This window comes from Brachionichthys hirsutus, chromosome 5 (assembly GCF_040956055.1).
Source record: "Brachionichthys hirsutus isolate HB-005 chromosome 5, CSIRO-AGI_Bhir_v1, whole genome shotgun sequence".
NCBI classification, from domain to species: Eukaryota; Metazoa; Chordata; class Actinopteri; order Lophiiformes; family Brachionichthyidae; genus Brachionichthys; species Brachionichthys hirsutus.
In genome coordinates, this window is record NC_090901.1 from 5,416,523 (window position 1) to 5,430,111 (window position 13,589).

Genomic DNA, 13,589 nt, shown 5'->3' on the forward strand with positions numbered 1-13,589 from the left:
GATTAGAGCCTACAAACTATTCAATCATCTAACAAATGACAGAAATAAAGCTAAAAAAAAATACAAAATACTTTGTGTGACATTAATAGCAGTCCAAAATTCGGTAGTTTGATTTAAAAACATTTTTAATGACGATTCTAAATCCATACACCTGCTTCTGATATTTCCAAATGACCTTATCTTTGCAAGGAAACACATCTAATGTTGATTAGTCAGGACCAATGAACCACTCCACTGAAATCAAGTGTGTTTAGACCGTCAATGCGAATCATTTGGCATGGAATAAAAGGTCCTAATACTTTATTTCGGTAGACGACTACGGACTAGTGTTGTGAGAAGGACGTAAACATTTCTAAGGTAATCAAAAGATTAATCTTTTGGAATCCTGCCTCATTTGATCTGTAGTTTTTACATTATTTAGATATTGATAAGTTGTATACAAACTGGAATCATGACCCGGCATTGGAAAACCTGTTGGTTCATTAAGTCAGATGTGTTGTGGAGGTTGGCGCTACCACCGGGCGGCATATGGTTTAAGGTTAGGCTGTCCGGCTGTGATCAATAGGGTTAAGGTCATTAACATGTTATGAATAACACGAGACCCTGGGAAAGCAGAGCAGAGGACCAGTGAACTGGGCTCTGATTGGCTAGTGCTTGTCTCTAGGAGAGGCCACCCCCCCGCTGGCCTGACCTGTCATTTAAAAAGATGATGACCTACAACCTCACACCAGAGGATGGTAAAAAGGTTTTGAATTTGCATAAACTTGACCACTGAAATAAGAAAAGTGTGTGATGTTGACCAAAGAAATATCCCCAAAACATTAGTCTTTGGAGAAAAATAAAAATATCAAAAGCTTGACAATAGAAACAGTTCAACGAGACGACCTCAATCATCCCACCTAGAGCAACTTTATCCGTCTTGCCGGTCCACGGGTGTTGCTCTATCCTGTCCCAGTTTATTAGGGGCGCCGGGGTACAATTTTTCCCATAGAGAGGACAAATAAGCCATAAAAAAGTTGCTTCTTATGAACTGAAGCATCTTTTCTTTATTGCAATAAAATACAAAATCATGAACACAATCACACAAGGACATTTTGTAATTCTTTACAAAAAGTTTATTGGCTTTTAAAACCACTTTAAAAATCTCACCAGTGAGTACTTTCCATTGAAAAAAAAGAAACAACAGGTTTGCAATATTAACAAGCTACTGTACATTAAGCAGTACACCAGACAACAGCACAGAGGAGGGTTTTTTTTTTCTTTACTGATAGAAATGGACAAGATGGTCAAACAGAGTTGGTTCTGGATCAGCCAAAGGTAAAGAAACAGAGTCACTGCTTGATGGAGCTCCTGTACACATAAAGAGGTGCATTTCCTTCATTCAAATTCAAATATCAGTGCCTTATTGTTTAAGAAAACATTAAGAGAAAATGTTAAGTTTCTTCACAAATGATTTATGCAATATAGGAATATGTAAAATTGGAATAAAAAAATCCAAACCAGTTATTAACATAACAGATGGAACAACATTAACTTAGTAAACAGCACACAACAAAAGTAACGTAACTTACTTGGTTAACAGAACCTGCCCAAATCACAGAAGACAGTGGTTACCAAAAATACAACATACAACAAAGTCATCACACATGCGTGCGTACAATCATTTATCAACATAATGAGCATGTAGGTTTTAAAAGGTTATTTAACTTTTTTTTCCCTCAATGCTTTATATTCTCATGTATGAGAATGAGTAAGAAATGTGTATCTCACTGAGATTAATGCACATTTTGCTACAAGACGGTTAGTCATTTTTACGGTAATTTCCCTATGTTGTCATAAAAAAACCTTTCTTTCTTTTTCTGTGGGCATCCATCCTTAACATTTGTCTATCAAGATGTGGCAACGCCATGTGCCATAAAAATTTAGTGCAATAATGTGACCCTCCAAAGTTTGCTGAAACATGAGTTTTTTTTTTTTTTCCAGTGTCTGCTGAAATGGCTTTGAGCACAATGTCTGTCACAGAGATGGCTGCAACCAGCTAACAGTATCACAACATTATTATCTCAATATACCATGCTATTGATCCTGCTTAAAGCATACGTCACTTCTGCAACAGCAGAGACCTATTTTCTTTGGGGGGGGGGGAGGGAGTAAAATAAAATCAGCAAGCGAGACCAGACAGCGTTACTTTTACGACACATTGAGCCAGAAATGTAACACACAACATACAGTATCTTGCCGACTATAGATCTGTTAAGCATTTTTTTTCCTTTTAAACTGGCACATATTTAGCTAGATTAATGGCCATAATATAGTGTCTTGATACGTCAAATCTCTATGTATCTATCCTATTTACAGATGGAGCTTAAACATGACTTTTACAACATTGACAATAGCCAAAACTCAAGCAAGCGTCCTACTGTATCACGCTGCCTCGCCGGCTAGCTGTGATGGCTTCAACATGCTTTCAGGTCCATGGTTACCTATAGAACATAGGACAGTGGCCCTTTCATAACTTTATACATACTGTACACAAGATTTATGCAACTTGATTCTTTTACTCAAATGCAATCTCCGAGGCTGCCAGTTGCCACGCCGACTAGGAGTGTGTGTCTATGTGTGATAATCTCATTTGTTAATCAAAACGCATGATCTTTGGTATGGAAATAAGGCTGAATTCACAACAAATATTATTCTCCTCTTTGTCTCAAGATGACAAAAAAAATATTTGTCTGCTTGTAACCTTCAGTGTAACCAAGCCTTCTCCATACCATTGATATTCTTACCCAAATTTTTGCACGCTCTATCCAGTTGTTCTAAATCCACTACTTATTTGGGCACATGCAGCGTAGTTGTTAGAATTTACAATATGAATGTACTGTATATTGTAACACTGTAAAAAAAAAAAAAAAAAAAAAAAAACCCACAGACATTTAGAAATAGCACTGAAAATATCAGAAAAACAGCTGCCACAATATAAAGAAGCTCTGGATGGGTCTGACGATTCTGAACGTTATACTATATACAGTCACTCCACAGATGGCATAAGGCCTTGGACTTTGGGAATAAGGCAGCCAGTTGTTGATTCCTTTCAAAGTGTAGTCCACAAAGTGGCCTGAATTCCCATCAACTCCCATTATAAGATATCAAACAACAAGTACAACAAGTTTAGGCTTTAAGAAAATGTATTGGACAATGGTCGTGTGAACCAGCTTTCCACTGATTTGGTATATGGTGAAGTATAAAGATTATGTCATAAATTCAGCACCTGGCAGCATAAGATGCCACCGTTTTTAATATTCAGATATGGCAGGTAAATGTACTACAGCTATGATGTGCATATATTATAATCCCAATATTCTCTCCTTTTGGTTGAACTTTAACTGCACACACTGAAAACAGCACACAACAGCACACGTTTTTGGTATTCTGTGCCAAATTACCGAGCCGTCTCGCTTTCATTAAGTGTTTGTTAAAAATATTGCATTATCGATTGGGTATAATAAGGAATATTACGTTGCTCTTAATGTTCATATCATACAAAACCGGCTCTTTCTAAGTGCATGCTGCCACAAAGTACTCACACATTTGACTTAAAATGCTTATATGTCTGATTTATGATGGGGGGGGGGGGGGGTTAAGAACTGACGCTGGGAAACAAATGAAAAAGGAGAGAACTAACAAAACATCAGTAGGAGAGATTTTCTGGCAAGCCCGGCACTTTCGACGAAACGGATGGCAAAGTCCAGACAAATCCGAACAAACGATATTTTAAAAACAGTTACTACGTACTCACCGAACACACAACAGAGATCAGAAGTCTTACAGAATAAAAGGTAACATTAGCCCAGCATCTCCACTGTAGTCGGCTGGTCTTTGCTTTCCAGCCAGTCAAAACCAGAGTTCACAGTATCACTGCATATCTGCTGAAAAAGCGGGTCGTTCTTCAGTTCCTCCAGTGTTGAGTCTTCATATTGTTCCTGCTGTTGATTTGGGTCAAACAGCAGGTTTGTGTCCAACGTGTTCAGGTCAGTAATGCTACTGGACAGATCTGAGGTCAGTCTGATGTCATTCGAGAAGTCGGACGCCACGGCGTTGAGCTCAGAAGCTACCTGGCCGACCAACTGGGAACTGGGGTTGAGGCCGTCGTCGCCCAACAAGTCCTTGACAGTGTTGTTGAAATCCAGCTGTTGCTGCTCGTCCTCCGCTTCCTGCTGTGTGCTCTGGAGGAGGAGCTGTTGTGTCTGCACAGGATTCTCCTGGAGCTGCTGTTGGTGTTCGTGCTCACCGGTACCCGCTTGTGCTTGGCCGTCGCCGGTGGTGAAACCCACCTGTTTCCCACTGCCCGCAGCGAGGTAGCCGTGCTGCTGGAGCTCAAAAGCAGCCGGGCTGGAGCTCACGGGGAACTGAGCCTGGTGAGCTGTTCCTCCGGCGAAGCCAGGAGTGGTCTCCAGGATCTGTGTGAGGTTCATACGGGCTGTATAGTTCGAGGGGAGGTTGTTCATTCCCAGGCCGCGGACAGAGTCGTCTCCTTCAGCTTCCATCTTGCTGAGAAGAACGTTTGTAATTTTGGCGGCGTTGCTCTGACCCTGCACAGGAAGCATCTCGCTCTGCATCATGATATTCAGGGGTACAGACTGGCTACGCTGGACCATGCTGTGGACAGAACCGACCGTCTGGTTGTTGGACAGAATACTGAGCACCTCGGATGTGAGCGGGGAGTTAAAGGGTGAAACCGCTGCTCTGGTGGTGGTGGCGGTGTTTGTGGTCATCGTTGCAGGGCCTGTATTGCCGCTGAAGTTTCTCTGACGCACTGCAGGGCTAACGCTGCGGCAACGGAAAGTACCGGATGCGGATGAGGTTGACGTCTTGTTGTCCAACGGCGCCGGCACGGCAAAACTCTCCTGTTTATTAGGGGCAGCTGCCCCCGTTACCAGCTGCGGCTGTTGCTGCACTGGGGAAATTGGGGTCAAACGGCCAAAATGAGCAGCATCCTGTCTGGACTGCGCCTGAAACGCCTGGCCAGGGATCGCAAAGGCATGCGGTTTACGAAACTGGTCGTCTACCAGGTCTTGGTAGCTCGGCAGAATGCCAATGCTATGGTTGGACAAAGGGCTTGCAGAGTTGCTGTTGTAACGATTGTTGATCCACTCGAGTTTGGCCTTATCGGGATGCGTTGCCATCGGCCTCTGCATGGGCTTAACCGGGCTGCTGGAGACGATGCTGGCCTCGTGGTAACCTGTGATGCTCGAGTTTATGGGCGTGAACGCAAACGGGTTCCTGCACTCTACTGGGCTGGGCGGTACGCTGCTGCTGCAGTTGGACAGCGGTGTGCTGATGGGAGTGTGGCGACCCAAGGCTCCGTCCACGGGAGTAATTGGAGCCATGCGGGAGCAGGGGCTCTCTCGTGTCAAGTTGTGTCCAAGAGTCATTTCAGAGGTGGGGGTGGGCGTCGGGGTGGGAGTTGGCGTTGGCGTCGGAGTTTGGACAGGGGTAGTACTGCTGTGGGTGGATGGGTAGAACGTATTACCGGCCTGGTGAGCATTTAAGAGCGAGCCCTGACCGCTGGCCGGCTGGCCTTGTAAAGACACGTCGACGCAGCTGCCAAACAGACCCTTCAGCTTCATCTGCTCCTCCATCTGAACAAGCTCCTCCACGATGCTGTCCTGGGTCATGTCGTCATCGTTGAATGGAAAGTAGTCCATGCTGGGCTGAGAGCCGGCGAAGTCAACCATGTCCTGGGTGAGGGTGAGCTGGCCTGAGGCCTCGGCGGCTTGAGAAAGCGGGTCAGTTGGGCCTTGTTTGTGTTCTGCTGGTATCTGCTGAGAAAACGCCTGTTTACGGAGCTCGTCAAGCTGTCCCTCCTCCCATATTGTGCTCTTCAAGTCACTCATCACAGAGACTTCGTGTGCTCCTGAGTTGGCTGGTATGGCACGAGGGTCCCCAGCGATCTGCTGCAGCAACACCTGATTGGCCGTGTCGGTTCGGGCTGCTCCAGCGCTGGTGTCGGTGCTGAGTGAACGGCCTTCGTGCTTCACTGCCAAGGCCTGGGGCTTGATAACAATCTGGGACCCGTTGTGGTGCGTGACGGGTGAATCGGAGAGTGCAAGGATCTGCGTCAGCCCTATGGAGGTGTGTTTCACTGTCACTTTGCATGGGGCGCTCTCTGGTCTGGCAGGGGTTCCTGGTCTGGGAATCCTCTTTACTGCGGCACTCACTCCGAGTTTGGGATTGTCAACGACAGCCACTGGCTGCTGGGAGATAAACACCCTCTTCACAGGAATCACGTGAGACTCTCCGCATGAGCCCATGCGCTTCCTGGGGCTCTTAGCGTCTGAGGAAGGATCTTTTGATGTCGGGTTAACAACGGACGAGTCATTGGATGACGTGCAGGAGATGTTATTATCAACAGTCAAGTACAAAGTACTGTCATGGCAGTTACTGTTATTGCTGTCCTGAGTCCCGGCTACAGATAGTGACATGGGAAGAGACATGAGATCGTTTTTTATCCTCGCACCTTTGTCTGGAGTGCATTTTACCAGGAAGCTTGGTTCACTGGCAGCCCTGAACTTGGCCACTCTGTCCTCCTTGGCCCCAACAGATGTCCTGTCGGCGCCGTGGGCGGAGTTATTATCACTTCCACCCTCAGATTCCACTTTGATGTCGGTGGAATGGCTCGGAGTGGAGACTGTGGCACAGTGTCTGATCGCAGGAGACTGAGGGGCAATCGAACCCACGACGTGTGGCTGGGAATCGTCTGAAGCGGCGGCGGTACTCACACCGGCCGACGCAGGACGCACGGTCGCGCCGCCGCTGCTGGGAGCCAGAGCAATGGCGGTCATCTTAACCACATTGACAGAGCTGACGTGGGGAGTGGGCATCACAGTTTTTATGGGGCTGTTGGTGATGAGCAGGGTCGGGGGTGAACGCAGCGTGATGGCACTGGTGGCGGAGGGCTTGGGTAGAATCTGGGCGTACCGTGTACCGTGCCGGGCCAGCCGATCACCCACAGGACTGGCTGAGATGTTCTGGGGCGTTTTGGGGGACTGTTTAAGAGACTGAGTGACAACTTGGAAATTCAAAGGCAACACTTTCCCTTCTGCGGTCCCGATGGGGCTTGGCGAAGTCATCAACTGTCTGCTTCTCTGAAGAGAGAATTTAAAAACGCCATTTAAGCACATAAATCAATAATAACTCCAAGTATAATGAAAGAGAGAAATGAGCTACGTACGGTGACTGCGCTGGGTACAGTTGCTACTACAATGCCTATAGTGGGCTGTGGGGAGAGCAGAGCAGGGCTGCCGCAGGGCATGGTGGGGCCGGGAGTGCTGACCTCCGTTCTCTTCATCTGGGTCTCGCTGGGCAGCGGGGAATGGAGTTTCTGCTCCTGCTGCTTCTTTTGGATTTTGCGTTGCAATTGCTGCTTTGCATCGACCGAGGGAGAGGGCAGGGTCTTCACCTGCGGCTGGAAAGCGTTCGCCTCAGCCGTGGGCACGAACGCAGAGGCTGGCGTGGGTGTCTTCATTCCTGTCGAACGAAAAGAGAAAAGCCCTTCGGACAAATAGGACAGCTGGATTGTTCTGTGCTACATACAACTGAGGCACATGCAATGCTAACGATGCTAACGTGAGCTCCCAGTTACATGCATTATTTTGTGTCTTCCTGTCGCTTCTCAATAAATCAAAATGATCCAGGACACGACGGCGACACGGTGGCGACGACTCCATCCTTACCTGTCGGTGTTCCAGTCATAACAGTGAGGGCAGCCATGGATTTAGTGCCAATGTAGTGGCTATTGAGCAGGAAGCGGGCCAGGTCCTCCACGTTGTCAAACTGTCGACTCAGAACCTTTTGAGCCCACTCACAAACCAGTCCACACGCTGCAGACCTCATTTCATCTTCAGCGCTGGGGGACTGGCCCGTGGACTCCATCAGCTCACACTGAAGGCAGACGGAGGAGAAGCAGACGATGGATGAGCATCAGACCTCTTTCGGCAAACGTCTGACATCTCCTGCAGTGTAACTTACTCCATCACCAGATTTCTGCAGATCCAGGTTGGGTAGTGATGGCATGTGAACAAAGGCTTTCTTCCTTAACCCACTATAACAGTATGTAAGAAGAGGTCAAGGAGTGTGAAAGATAAAAAAGAAAGACTGGGAGTATTCTGAAAAGTCTTCTGAGCGGAGAAACACAGCCGCCTCAAATGGCGGAACAACATTGACTACGCCGCTTATAGGTCGACAGAAAACATGGTGAAGATTTCGGCTGACTGTTGCCGGGTTCATCAGAGTTAAAGGATATTTGGATTTGCCCCTCATGCCCAGTCGCCTTGCTTTCATGTTAGGAAAGACATTCTTCATGATCTTTCCAAAGTCTGCTGCACTCAGTGGATTGTAGCCGAGATTGTCACAATAGCTCCTGGAAGAGAGGAGAATCCGTCACCAGAGTAAAACAACATACATTCTCCCCTGACGCCATACACTCACTTGTATTCATCATACACCTCTTGTTTTGGAAGGGAAGTCTCTGGGTGCTCTTCTAGGTGATTCCGTATCCAGTTGAATGCATACATCTGCTGAGTTCGGCTGGACGACATGGAACTCTGATCACTAATATGGGTACATGAGAGAAAGAAATCTGGTGGTGCAGGGTCCTTGACTTGTAGGCATCATTTCTTGTTAATACAGAAACTTTAATACCATAATCCCGGAGTGGAGGACCCCCTCTCATTCTCAGTCCAAATGGGCAGAATTGGGGGGTTGGGTTGATGAATAAATATAGGGAAACAAATGAAACACAGACAGCTAGGTATAGCAAAGGTCTACATATATCAGCGGATTGCTTTATAATGATCATCAATCATACAATTGGAAAATGAATGATTATTTTCCAGATTAGTTGCCAACCCCCCCCCCCCCCCCCTTCCTCAAATGTCAGAAGGCAAAAACAGTACTTAAAACCCAACTGGATTTTAGGAGCTATGAGCATGAACTGTGTGTGTTGCAGCCAGTGGATTGTGATTTGAATTTCTGACAAGCAATGAGACAACAGCGGCAATAATGTAATGAGAGCCACAGCAGAGCAGCCGTGTGTGTGTGTGTGTGTGTGTGTGTGTGTGTGTGTGTGTGTGTGAGAGAGAGACAAAAGCCAGGCCAAAGAGGAAAGCGATCAGCACGACTTCAGCGGCGCTCTGAAACGCACCTTTTATCATTGCCGCTGCCGGGACCAGAAGGCAACTTCAGGTAGAGGTAGAGCTTTTCGATGTCTGTAAACTTCTCAACATCTTGCTACACAGACAAAAACACCACACAGATATACTTTTTTAGTATTACAGTATTCATTTTTTTATTAAACTGAATTTCAATTCAACTTCAATACTCACCAATATGCTGTCCACTTTTGATTGTACAGATTTGCTGCAACGACACAGAACAAAAAGCAAATAACTTGAGATTCTTGAACATTATCATGTTTTTTTAAATCATCATTTACATTTATTAATGCCATCCTGTTTGTTAAAAGTCTTGTTAACCTGCATATCTGAGAAAAAGATTCCAAATTAAACTGGAAATTTGTGACCGCTCCTGGAAAACACTCTGTGCTGATGAGGATTTTCTACAAACTCTATCATATATAAATGACAGGAAAGTCACTTAAACTCAAATGTGACCCCCAAAAAAGTATATATATATATTGGGTGGACTATATATATGTATAAGCATTAGATACACAGCTTTATGCTTTAGGCCCCCTACAAAGCATGTGCAAAATGTCATTCTGTCATACAGCTGTGCAAATGCATGGCTAGACAAGCGCAACACAAAATAACAATAATAATAATACAGAAATCAATTAAATTTATATTAATTATCAATATAAACCTCATCAAAGGAGATATGTATATTAAAAAAAATTACAAACTATAACACCACTTTTGAGTACCGTCCCAGAAACCCTCATCTGAGACAAAGTCCACCCAATCTCAACTTCTAAATAGCAAAGGCTACCACTTCAACATGTGATGGCTTTTTATGAAATAATATAAAACAGCTTTTAAGTTATTCTTGGAAAAGATAATAGATGGATGTCCAGAACCCGTCCCTCCATCCATACCGTACTTTACTTGCTATGGAGGATAATAATCGAGATATTGAAGTGGCTAAAATGAAAGCAGCAATTATTCATGTTATTACTATGCCAGAGCTTTTCCTTTAGTAAAAGGAAAATTGTTATTGTAATGTGTTTTATGTAACTTAATATATTTTACAGTAGGGCTCTTATTAGAACAGTGCATAAGTCAGAGAAGCCAAATTAAGAAGCTGGAAACATAAATAATACAAAACGTGTACAAATAAATATAACAAATTGGTTTTAACAGGATTTTCAGACAAAGAAAAATAGAGATATCTCAAAGACAATCAAAGCAAGTACACAAATTAATGCATAGCAAGAATTCTAAATTAAATCAAATATTATTGAAATATAAATAAAAACTACTTTTATAATATTTCCCAGTTTATTCAAACCAACTTACAAGCCGTCCATAAAACGTCTGCGTTTTTTTTATTTTTTTTAATTCAAGCTAAAATGACATTACATCTGACCGTCATAGATTTAGAAACGGAACGGGAACCCAACTTGTTCTGACTGGCTATTAGAGAATAAACATGTAATTACACAGTTAACGCCGCATTGCCTATAAAAACAGCGAGGCCGTCATCGCGGCGCTGCTTTGACACCTGTCACCCCGAGCATCAGTGCCTCCGCTGGGCTTGTCATCTCATCACATGGCCTCCCAAAGCCCGATGCTAATGATCCCAGCTACTAAATAACCCGACATTAACGCGTTATTAACGCACGCACATGCAGCGGGCAGCGCCATTGCCTCTGTGCTGTCGTGTTTTGGTTAAATATCACGGGTGTGATATTTCCATCAGCTTTTATGCGGCACAAATCCTCCCAGAGAAGCTACATGCGCTAATTATGCGACTATAGCTAGCGAAAAGGACAGTGTGGATGCCCCCCACCCCCCGGGGGGGAGCCATTTCCATCCTTACCAAATCGAATTCTTTATTTTGAACTGCAACGCGTTCGCCTCGGGCCCCTGGAGTCCTGGCACCAACGCCGGGAGAGCGCCTAATCCCGACGCAGGCTTCTGACCAGGTTGTTGTTGATCATCAGCCATCACGATTGAGGGGTGTCGGGGGGGGGGGGGGCAGGGAGCTTTAACAAGTAGGCCTCATCCCCGGCTGTGCGCTGCACCGGACCCACCGCTGCTGGAGCGGCTCAGTGAGCTAGGACAGCCCGCTGAATCCACCACAAGGCATGGCTACAAACGCTGTGATCGGACCCCCCCGCCCCCCCCGCCCGCAAAACAAAACCACAAAACACCCGCAAATACAAAAAGGCATTTCGCAGAGATCGCTTCGCTGCCGCAAATAGCACGCCTGCAGCAGCCAGAGCAGCTACAGACGGGGCTGCTGACGTCAAGTTAGGCACAGGAAGCAGAGATACACCCGGAAGCGCACCTGGGCTTCACTATCAAAATAAAAGTATGACTATATATATATATGTTTTTGTCTTCGTGGGATGGTTTCATGTTTAAGAATGTCTGTATTTAAACATATGTTTAATATACTGACAAAAATAGTTTACATGATTTAATGTCTGATGCATCTCACCAAATCTAAGCCAACAACTAAACCATGAAATACAATAAGGAAGCGTTAACCTCAGTCATTTCTGTTATTCACATTGGCTGTCCCCTAAGAACATGCACATATTTGAAGTAACAGAACTCAATCACCCACCTTATAATTTATAGAATTCTGAATAAAACTAAAACAGGCACCTTGAGCGTATGTCCAACAGCATTTCAGTGCCATGCTGCAAGTGTATATAACAAATAATCTCAACATAAAATCACATTAAATGTATATTTTCCAGTTCTTTGTGCCAGGTTTGTGACACTGTAAAAGAGAGAATTACATATGTTTGACTTGCGGTCAGAAACGAGACTGGTATTCTTTCTTTCAGCAAGGGAGAATGGCTGCTGCTCTCTAGCTGGGTCGATTCTCAGAAAGAGCTCTCCCCCACATGGTTTTATTAGCAGATAAGAATGTGTACATGCGTAAATCACACAGACATGAGGACGCCAACCTTGAGCAGATAGCTCTTTCACACAATACAAGAGTGATCACCTTTTCAGTCTAGTCAGCATATATCAGATATAAGATTGTCACACACTTTATGATTATACATGGATATATAGAGTATGATTATAAATCATTATTATAAATGGCATTAAAAGAACCATGTGACATGGGTTTGTAGCTAATGCGACAGATTGGTGAATTAATGATAAACACCTAAGCAGATTTATCTAACACTTTGTCATACAATAACCTCTCTGTGAGTGGTCATATTTTTTTGTTATGTTTTACATAAAGATCCTGAGGAGGATTTTAGTTTAGATGTCTCCTGTAACTTGACATTGGTCGGTGCGCTGCAGTTCTGCTTTATCAACCGACAGGGGCGCTGCTGCTGGTCGATCAGATAGTGACAATGAGAGTAAACAGCCAGAATGAAATGACTTCACCGTGTAAACCGGTTATTTACCAGTTTATTCCCTGTACGGACCTGTATGGAACGATCTTCTAATCAGATTAAATGCTCATCACACAGCTTGCCATTTCTTTCCCCTTCATCTGAAATCTGAGACACAGCTGACGGGAACAAATAACCCAAGAGGAATAATTAGACAGAGACGGTCTGCACCAGATATAATAGAAATATAACATTCAATCATGTAACATTAGGAAAAAGCTACTGTAAATGATAAAAAAAAAATGGTTGTACAATTAGTTTGACTGATTACTGTTTATAACCCACCAAGATTTAACAAGGTTTTGTTGATTCCTTTCATGAAAACATGAATGTGAAAATTCTGCAGAATGAAGCCACAGAGTCAAGAAAAACAAGACGAAAAAAAAAAGATTCCATCATAATTTATTTCATGCTTTCATCTGTTGATTAGAATAGGTAATGTTGCTCCAGTGCTCCACGAGTGAAACATAATGCAGGACAAACGCGTGGGGAAGGCGTGCACGTACAAGCATGCAGTAACTTGGATGACGTCTCCTGATGAGATTAAAGAGGATCAGGAGGAAATAATAGAAGTGTTTCTGAGTGGATTATCTTTGTCTGCAAGGTTTGACCTTTATATTTGCTTTTTATGTTGTTTTTTTTCATGCATCAAGATAAAGAAGAAAAACCTAAAAAGTTGAAATACATTTTGTTAACATAATAACCTCAGCTAAACTTGGATAGTTGTCTGAAATTTGGAAAGTATTGTCAGAAAAAAAACAAGAAAAAAAATTACAACATTGATAATGATAAGAATAATAACATGGAATACTGTTAGTCTATCCATCACCATGGCAAACAAAAACGGGCCCAGAGCTGATCCCTGGTGTAATCCCACCTCCTCTGTTACTCCTACTGCACACTTCACAGTTCACAGCAATTACTCTGTTTTGTAACATCACAGAAATAGCTCGTCATTTTATACTCATATCTGCAGATATTG

At 44.1% G+C, this 13,589-nt stretch overlaps 1 protein-coding gene across 1 annotated transcript; it reads right to left on the reverse strand.

Moving 5' to 3' along the window:
- Positions 1–3,807: 3,807 nt before the first annotated feature.
- On the reverse strand, positions 3,808–11,186 carry LOC137894068 (DNA-binding protein RFX7). Its single transcript, XM_068739538.1, has 10 exons — positions 11,059–11,186; positions 9,384–9,417; positions 9,204–9,288; positions 8,701–8,740; positions 8,488–8,610; positions 8,303–8,419; positions 8,029–8,113; positions 7,734–7,941; positions 7,232–7,527; positions 3,808–7,145 (listed from the first exon to the last, which is right to left on the reverse strand). Exons 1-10 carry the CDS (start codon positions 11,184–11,186, stop codon positions 3,843–3,845), a joined length of 4,419 nt encoding a protein of 1,472 aa, XP_068595639.1. The 3' UTR covers positions 3,808–3,842.
- Between the last annotated feature and the right edge of the window lie 2,403 nt (positions 11,187–13,589).